This window comes from Dama dama, chromosome 16 (genome assembly GCF_033118175.1).
Source record: "Dama dama isolate Ldn47 chromosome 16, ASM3311817v1, whole genome shotgun sequence".
Lineage (NCBI taxonomy): Eukaryota > Metazoa > Chordata > Mammalia > Artiodactyla > Cervidae > Dama > Dama dama.
Genome location: NC_083696.1, coordinates 17,508,710 through 17,518,790, shown reverse-complemented (window position 1 = coordinate 17,518,790; position 10,081 = coordinate 17,508,710). Strand labels below are relative to the sequence as shown.

The window sequence follows — 10,081 nt, the reverse complement described above, 5'->3', positions numbered from 1 at the left end:
TCCACAGTGTTGAATAAATTAAAGAAGAAATCAACCCCAAGTTGGCACTTATATTAACACTATCTATCATTATTAATTAACGAGACAAAATTTAAAAGATGGTGTATCAGCCTAGAGGGGTGGGATGGGGAAGGAGATGGGAGGGAGGTTCAAAAGGTAGGGGATGTATGTATACCTATGGCTGATTCATGTTGAGCTTTGACAGAAAGCAACAAAATTCTGTAAAGTAGTTATCCTTCAACTTAAAAATAAATTTTTTTTAAAAGATGGTGTATACAGGACACCTAGCACACCACAAAGATGTCCTATAAATTAGTTAAATTATACTGCCTCTTCCACCTGCTGCCTTCCTTGTTTGCTCTCTGGTTTTTGAAGCAATGATCCATGGGCATCTGTACCTGAATGAGGCAGTGAGAGGCAGCCTTACGCTGCGCTCTCACTGTTATTACTTAATTAAAAGGAGCTTTCAGACAGTATAAATGAACTTACTGTTCTTTTTTACCTAGTATATTTTATGTACATACCAATCATCTAATGTTCTCTGAGTTTTGGACAATAAGGTAGTTAATCATGAATTCCTGAGTGGTTCCATTTGAGTCAAGTGCAAATCAGATGAAGCACTAGTAGGAAGTGACTAAAGAGGAGGAGTTGGCCAAAGGAAGTAAACTCGGGAGTTCAGCCTTCATTTTACCTGATCAAGGAAGGAATAGATGATGGGGAGACTTGAGGTGGAAAGAGACTGACAAGCCAGACAGAAAAAAAAAAAGAGAAATACAAAATGTAATAAGGCCCTCCTATGAGCCAGATGCTTTCAAATAATGCCTCATTTAACCCTTAGTAAGACAATAATACATTCAAATTTTACTATTCAGTTACTCTTAATAGTTTAACCCTTACGGTATGCTCAAATCTGGCCTCAGGAGAATTTCAAATTCCTTATTCATTGTAGCATATTCTCCATTCCAAATATCAGCATTACTTTGTTTTTGATATATACTAGGAAATGACATAAGTGTAATTAGTTAATGAATTAGGAAGAGGGCAATCTCATAGAAAAGGGAGAGGTATAAACCTTATTAGTCATAAAATATGTGGCAGGAGCTTCTAATTTTTCTATTGTTTTCACTGTGACTGAAAGAGTTCCTATAAAATTCAAGATTCTCAGAGATGACAACTATAAACTTTGTACAAAGTATTAAAAAAATTACTCAGAGAAGTAATGTTTTTATGTGAGTTTCACATTTTGGGCTATTGGCTGAACTAGGCATTGTATGGAATGGGAAAAACTTTGACATTAAACCAGCACTTTCTCTGGAAAAGCCAGCTGTGTTCCGGGAAAACACAGCCATGGTAACTTAAGGAGAGAATTCCAGAAAGGAGAGATACAGAAAAAGCATCATGTTCTATGTTAAAATCTTAACCAGGTTCTCTGATTGACTCCTATGCTGTGTGTGCACAACTCAGATAAAGATGAAAAATGCACATTTAACTAAAATATGAACAGTTAATAAAAAGACCACACTTACAGTTTGATTCAAACCAGGTTCATCACAAAACCAGCACATAGGAATTTATTGTAATTCAATCTCCAAATATCACATTGTCCAGGAAACAATCCAGAATTACTTATCATATAAAGAAGCTGAAACAGATGACACACTCTCAAGATAATAGGCAGTCAGTAGGAACCAAAACTCTGAGATAGCCCAAATGTTGAAATTATAAGAAAGGATGATAAACAACTAGTATAACTATTTAGATGAAGGAAAAAATATTCACAAAGAAGGAAAAAATACCAAATCTCAGTGGAGAAATAACTACAGAAAGAACCAAATGGAAGTCTATAACTGGAAAGTATTACTATAATATCAGAAATTTAAAATTTGTGGAATGGGTTTAACAAAAGAATAGAGGTGATCCAACTGAGCTATCAGGGAAGCCCAAATAGAGGCGATAAAGAATCCAAAACCTGGAATAATATCAACATCATGGCACCATGAATCATTCTCTTTTCTCTCTCCTTCAGCCAGTTCAGTCACTCAGTTGTGTCCATCTCTCTGAAACCCCATGGACTGCAGGATGCCAGGCTTCCCTGTCTATCACCAACTCCCAGAGCTTGCTCAAACTCATGTCCATCGAGTCGGTGACGCCATCTAACCATCTCATCCTCTGTCGTCCCCTTCTCCTCTTACCTTCAATCTTTCAAACATCAGGGTCTTTTCAAATGAGTCAGTTCTTCCCATCAGGTGACCAAAGTATTGGAGTTTCAGATTCAGCATCAGTCCTTCCAATGAATATGCAGGACTGATTTCCTTCAGGATGGACTGGTTGGATCTCCTGACAGTCCAAGTGACTCTCAAGAGTCTTCTCCAACACCACAGTTCAAAAGCATCAATTCTTCAACGTTCAGCTTTCTTTCTGGAGAAGGAAATGGCAACCCACTTCAGTACTCTTGCCTGGAAAATTCCATGGACTGAGGAGCCTAGTAGGCTACACTCCATGGGGTCACAAAGAGTCGGACACGACTGAGAGACTTCACTCACCCACTCACTCAGCTTTCTTTATTTTTTTTTTTCATTTATTTTTATTAGTTGGAGGCTAATTACTTTACAATATTGTAGTGGTTTTTGTCATACATTGACATGAATCAGCCATGGATTTACACGTATTCCCCATCCCGATCCCCCCTCCCACCTCCCTCTTCACCCGATTCCTCTGGGTCTTCCCAGTGCACCAGGCCCGAGCACTTGTCTCATGCATCCAACCTGGGCTGGTGATCTGTTTCACCCTAGATAATATACATGTTTCGATGCTGTTCTCTCAAAACATCCCACCCTCGCCTTCTCCCACAGAGTCCAAAAGTTTGTTCTGTACATCTGTGTCTCTTTTTCTGTCTGTACATCTGTCTCTTTATCATTACCATCTTTCTAAATTCTATATATATGTGTTAGTATACTGTAATGGTCTTTATCTTTCTGGCTTACTTCACTCTGTATAATGGGCTCCAGTTTCATCCATCTCATTAGAACTGATTCAAATGAATTCTTTTTAACGGCTGAGTAATATTCCATTGTGTATATGCACCACAGCTTCCTTATCCATTCGTCTGCTGATGGGCATCTAGGTTGCTTCCATGTCCTGGCTATTATAAACAGTGCTGCGATGAACATTGTGGTGCACGTGTCTCTTTCAGATCTGGTTTACTCAGTGTGTATGCCCAGGAGTGGTATTGCTGGGTCATATGGCAGTTCTATTTCCAGTTTTTTAAGGAATCTCCACACTGTTCTCCATAGTGGCTGTACTAGTTTGCATTCCCACCAACTGTGTAAGAGGGTTCCCTTTTCACCACACCCTCTCCAGCATTTATTGCTTGTAGACTTTTGGATAGCAGCCATCCTGACTGGCGTGTAATGGTACCTCATTGTGGTTTTGATTTGCATTTCTCTGAGAATGAGTGATGTTGAGCATCTTTTCATGTGTTTGTTAGCCATCTGTATGTCTTCTTTGGAGAAATGTCTGTTTAGTTCTTTGGCCCATTTTTTGATTGGGTCATTTACTTTTCTGGAATTGAGCTCCAGGAGTTGCTTGTATATTTTTGAGAGTAATCCTTTGTTTGTTTCTTCATTTGCTATTATTTTCTCCCAATCTGAGGGCTGTCTTTTCACCTTGCTTATAGTTTCCTTTCTTGTGCAAAAGCTTTTAAGTTTCATTAGGTCCCATTTGTTTAGTTTTGCTTTTATTTCCAATATTCTGAGAGGTGGGTCATAGAGGATCCTGCTGTGATTCATGTCGGAGAGTGTTTTGCCTGTGTTCTCCTCTAGGAGTTTTATAGTTTCTGGTCTTACATTTAGATCTTTAATCCATTTTGAGTTTATTTTTGTGTATGGTGTTAGAAAGTGTTCTAGTTTCATTCTTTTACAAGTGGTTGACCAGTTTTCCCAGCATCACTTGTTAAAGAGGTTGTCTTTTTTCCATTGTATATTCTTGCCTCCTTTGTCGAAGATAAGGTGTCCATAGGTTCGTGGATTTATCTCTGGGCTTCCTATTCTGTTCCATTGATCTATATTTCTGTCTTTGTGCCAGTACCATACTGTCTTGATGACTGTAGCTTTGTAGTATAGTCTGAAGTCAGGAAGGTTGATTCCTCCAGTTCCATTCTTCTTTCTCAAGATTACTTTGGCTATTTGAGGTTTTTTTGTATTTCCATACAAATTGTGAAATGATTTGTTCTAGTTCTGTGAAAAATACCATTGGTAGCTTGATAGGGATTGCATTGAATCTATAGATTGCTTTGGATTCAGCTTTCTTTATGGTCCAGCTCTCACATCTATACATGACTACTGGAAAAACCATAGCTTTGATTATACAGACCTTTGTCAGAAAGGTAATGTCTCTGCTTTTTAATATGCTGTCTAGGTTTGTCAACTGTTACTGTCCCACGTATGGGCTTCCCAGGTAACTCAGATGGTAAAAAATCTGCCTGCAGTGCAGGAGACCCAGGTTTGATCCCTGGGTCGGAAGGATACCCTGGGGAAGGGAATGGCAACCCACTCCAGTATTCTTGCCTGGAGAATTCCATGGATAGAGGAGCCTGGAGGGCTACAGCCCACAGGGTCACAAAGAGGTGGACACAACTGAAGAAACACAGCAGCAGCAGCATTGTCCTATATATATGTATATACACACACACACACATGCAATATACAAGATCTATGATAAGAGATAAAGAGTGCCAACCTAGGCATAATATGTTCCAGAAGGAGAACAGAGAGAGAAGGTGATTGAAAATGTATAAAAAGAAATTATGGCTGAAAACTTACCAAATCTATAAAAGGGTTAGGTGAAGGAATCACAGAGGGTCCCAAACAAGATGAAATCAAACAGACTCACATGAAGACATATCATAACTAATTAAAATGGCAAAAATTAAAGAGAGGATTCTAAAGGTAGCAAGAGATAAATAGTCAGTTACAAGAGAACCTCCATAAGGCTATCAGTTGATTTCTTTGCAGAAACTTTTCAGGCCAGAAGGGCATGGCATGAGATATTCAAAATCCAGAAAGGAAAAAAAACCTGAACTCCAGGATACTCTCCTCAGCAAGATTATTATTTAGAATAGGAGGAAAACTAAAGGATTTCTCAAGCAAGCAAAAATTAAAAGGTTACAGCAATACCAAACCTAACCTAAAAGAAATACTGAAAGGTCCTCTCCAAACAGCAAAGAAGCAAGAGTCTATAGGGAAGGGAAAAATCACAACAGGAAAGGCAAATATACAAAAGGACTGAAGATCACTAAACCAGTACATAGATTTTAAAAAAAATTGTAAAGCATTTATGGCTACAATAAATAGATAAACATGAACATGTAAAATAGGAAAGGAAAATCACAAAATTTGGTGGAGGGAAGTAAAAAAAACATAGATCTTTTAGAATGCATTTTAATTTATATAACTATTAGTCTGAAGCATATAGATATTATTATGGGTTAACATTCTTGAAAACTAGGGTAACCAGAAACCAGAGACGTACAATAGATTCACACACACACACAAAAAAAAAAAAAAAAACAAAGTAACTCAAGCATAAAAATCAAAGAAAACCATCAAATCAAACAATAAAAAATGAAAAAAAGAAAAAATAAACAAAAATGAACTACAAAATCAGCTGGAAAGCAGGGTTAAAATGGCAATAAGTACATATCTATCAATAATTACTCTCAATGGCACTGGACTAACTGCTCTAATCAAAATATATAGGGTGAAGTTTAGAATGATGGCACTGATGGACAAATCTGCAGGGCAGCAAAGGAGATGCAGCCATTAAGAAGAGACTTTTGGACACAATAGGGGAAAGAAGGAGGGGTAGGATTTGAGATAATAGCACTGAAACATATACATTATTGTCTGTAAAACAGATAGCCAGTGGGAATTTGCTGTATGATGCAAGGAAATCAAATCTGGTGCTCTTTGACAACCTAGGGGGCGGTATGGGGTGGGAGGTGGGAAGGATGTTCATGTGAATATAGGGCAGAAGCCAACACAATATTGAAATTATCCTCCAATTAAAAAAGTTTTTAAAAAGAGACAAATAAACAAAAAGACACAATAGACCAGATAGACTTAATCGTCACCTACAGGACACTACATTCAAAAAACTTAAAAAATACACATTCTTTTCAAGTGTTCATGAACCACATACTAGGACAGAAAATAAGCCTCTACAAATTTTAGAGGACAGAAATTATTTCAAGTATCTTTTTCTGACCCTAGCATTATGGGAGATCAAACAGAAAGAAAAATAGGAAAAAATAAATACATGGATACTAAACATGATATTGAAAAGCCAGTGGGTCCACAATGAAATAAAAGAGGAAATCAGAAAATACCTCAATAGAAATGACAATGAATAACAACCTTACAAAACTGATGGGATGCAGCAAAATTAGTTCTGACAGGGAAGTCCATAGTGATACAGGATCTGGTCTTGAGATCTAACAGGGAAGTCCATAGTGATACAGGATCTGGTCTTGAGATCTAATAGGGAAGTCCACAGTGATACAGGATCTGGTCTTGAGATCTAATAGGGAAGTCCATAGTGATACAGGATCTGGTCTTGAGATCTAATAGGGAAGTCCATAGTTATACAGGATCTGGTCTTGAGATCTGCTCTGCTATTGAGAAACTAATGAATAAAATAATCATATTTCTCATTTCTCTAGTACTTTTAAGTTTTCAAACATTTTTACATAAAGGATTGCATTCTATACTCACATCACATTGACCAACTGATATTTTTCAAGTTGGATTTTAATAGCTGTAGAACCCAGAGAACGTGTGATTTCAGAGTTGGTCTAACACCATACTATTTAACTCCAGGTTTCCTTAAAATGTTCTTTACATTTTCATATATGAATATATTTGTAAACACAAATGAACAAGGTAGAATAATGTAAATACTGAACAGTTGAGGGGGAAATACTACAGAGCATACTGTTAGTCAGTGACAAAAAAAAAAAAAACATACAGTAAGTACTTAGTGAAGTTTAAAACCAAAAAGGGAACAGAAATGTAAGGAAAGAATGAGGGAAGAACCTTGCATTCAGGAGTCAAATTGGTTCTCTTATATCAGAGCTAATTCTGGAAAAGTCTGGAAGATTTTCTAAACATGTGGAATGTTCCCATTCATGTTACCTTCTTTTTCTTCTCTGTTGCCTCTATTAATTAAAGTAAAACTTTAACCAATCAGGATGGGAATAAAAACTGCAAGGAAACGGGTGGATCTCAGTACTCTGAAACCTACAAGAAAGAAAACAGGTAAGGGCAAGTGGCTGGTCAAGAAATGTGAAAGTTACCAAGGAATTTAACAGCTGGAGGTATAACATTTCATCCTCTGCAGCTCCAAAATTACCCCTCTAAAACACTAATACAAAAGTATCCAGTTCTTTCTTACATCTCTTACGGGATTCTATAGTACACCGTAGTAGTTTTAAAACTTTTCCCAGCAACTTTTATTTTTCCCAAATAAAATATTATGAAGAAATACAGAACATATAAAACAAACAAAGGCAGAGCCAGCTAGAGGGTTAGGGGATATCAGAGATCTGACTTCTTGGAATGTCTTATTCTACCCTCACTCCTTCAGCGCAATAAAGATCCAACATACTATGAACGCATTTCCTTTGAATGCAAACAAAGGAACCAGTTTAGAAAATAGTGGAGAAGGAAAATCTTTAATATTAAATATTCTTTATATTTTGTTCAAGTCAGTCCATATTCCACAAGATTGTGCACCCCTTGGTGATGTTTTGGTTTTCATTTCCATGTTGTTTATATATTTTTTTTTTATTTTTATCTATGTGTATACATATATATTTATGTGTATATATATATTGAGATATATATATATATTGCTAATAGGTAGCATAATGCTTGAAACAAAGTAGATACTCAGTAAACACTGGTTGATTGAATAATCGAATTAAGGAAGAGATGACTCAATGAATGAATGGAAAGCTCATATTTTACAGGAAATTCATGTAACAGTAAAAACACCTATTCTGTGACACTTTAAATCCATTATTACAAAGTTCCCAGAGACCTGTACAACCAAGTTCTTCAGAAACTAAGTAATTTTTATGTCACTTAACAGCAATTATCATTTTCACTCAAAGTCGCCACTGCTCATCTGTTGAAACAAAAATAGACCAAATTTCCTCATCAGTTGGGATGTATGCACAAAGCCTCACAGTCCTTCAGACAACTCTGTACAGAAGTATGCTTGCCGGATTGCAGGCAAGAGAATATCAGCCCTAGGAAAGATAGCATCACTTTTCTTCTCTTTCCTATGATATACACACAGCCAGGTATCTAACATCAAAAAGTGGTCATCCCTCTCTAAGGTCAACACTACCCCATTATGAATCATTCAGTGTTGAATTTATTACCACTCTGACCCTTAAAAGGCACTTTGTACTTTACCTTCCTAGGAAAGTTTTGAAACTAGAAAATTGATGCACATAGAAGATAAGAGGTTAAACTAGTTAAATGCTACTTCTGTTTACATAAGATTATAGAACTCATCATTTTAGAGTTAAACTAACTGTGGTTTGGATGAGAATCTTTTCTACCTATAGATTTCTTTCCCTTTTCTCTTTAAGAGGGTCATGAAGAACGTAGGCCTTAGATTTATCTCACATTTAGACCCTAGGAACAGAAAAATGAGAATTTCAAGAATCAATGGTGTACCAATCCTTACATTTATTTTGGAACTTCCAGGTGAGAACTAGTCCTGCATTCAGAGTAAATGAATTTTTTAAAGCAACATTCACTTTCCCCCTGAGAAGCATTTCTGACAGAGTATACTATTCACAGCTGCCTTCACATCTTTGTTCCTCAAACTGTAGATGAGGGGATTGAGCATAGGAGTCACGACTCCATAGAAGAGAGAGATGATTTTGTCTGTGACTTGGACTTTGTCTGCACCAGAGGAATCTTTAGCCTTGGGCTTTGCATACATGAAGAGGATGGTTCCATAGAATATAATCACCACTGTTAAGTGGGCAGAGCAGGTAGAGAAGGCTTTGCGCCTTCCCTCTGAAGAAGGAATCCTCAGGATGGTGGAGAGAATAAAAACATAGGAAATGAAAATAAAAAGTACTGGGACCACAAGAAAAATCATATTAGCAACAACCATGCTAATAATATTTATGGAAATATCAGCACAGGCCAATTTTAAGACAGCCAAGATTTCACAAGTAAAATGATTAATGACATTATCCCCACAGAAAGGAAGCCGCATTGCAAGAGAGGTTTGCAACATAGAATTGACACCCCCTGCAATCCAGGACCCTGCAGCCATAGGCACATACGAATTCTTGCTCATAATGATGGGGTATCTCAGAGGGTTGCAGATGGCCACATAGCGGTCAAATGCCATCATGCTTAGAAGGACACATTCCGCGGCTCCCATAGCAAAGGAGAGAAACATTTGTACTCCACATCCAGAGAAGGAAATGGTCTTCCTTGAAGTTAAGAAGCTGCTGAGAAATATGGGGATAGAAGAACTGGTGTAGCAAATATCCAAGAATGATAAGTTACTGAGGAAAAAGTACATGGGGGTATGCAGGTGAGAGTCACAGACATTTACAATGATGATGACACCATTTCCCAGCAGAATAACCAGGTACATAAATAACACCAGCACAAAATAAATGGCTTCAAGCTCTGGGTAGCCAGAAAGCCCCAGTAGGACAAATTCTGTAACAGAAGACTGATTGGTCTTTCCCATATTAATGGTCTTTCCATTAACTAATGGTCTTTCCCATTTTCTTTCAACAAAAGAAATTCTGCAGCAGTTGGAATACATGTGGATCTGTTATCGCAGTGTTTGTAAGAGTTATTTACATCCTTAAGTGGCTTCCCTTATCGGCAATGTGGACCTATAATTGGATACACAGATAGCATAAAAATATGCTAAAAAAAAAAAAAAAAGAATATGCTAAAATCCTCTAAGCTAAAATCAGTTAGACTTTCAGAACTCATGAAGAAGGCTTCAATACAAAGAAAAAAAATGTGCCCTTTTT

At 37.1% G+C, this 10,081-nt stretch overlaps 1 protein-coding gene across 1 annotated transcript; it reads right to left on the bottom strand.

Moving 5' to 3' along the window:
• Positions 1 to 8,823: 8,823 nt before the first annotated feature.
• On the bottom strand, positions 8,824 to 9,786 carry LOC133071395 (olfactory receptor 13C7-like). The gene has a single exon (XM_061163992.1). It carries the CDS (start codon positions 9,784 to 9,786, stop codon positions 8,824 to 8,826), a length of 963 nt encoding a protein of 320 aa, XP_061019975.1.
• Between the last annotated feature and the right edge of the window lie 295 nt (positions 9,787 to 10,081).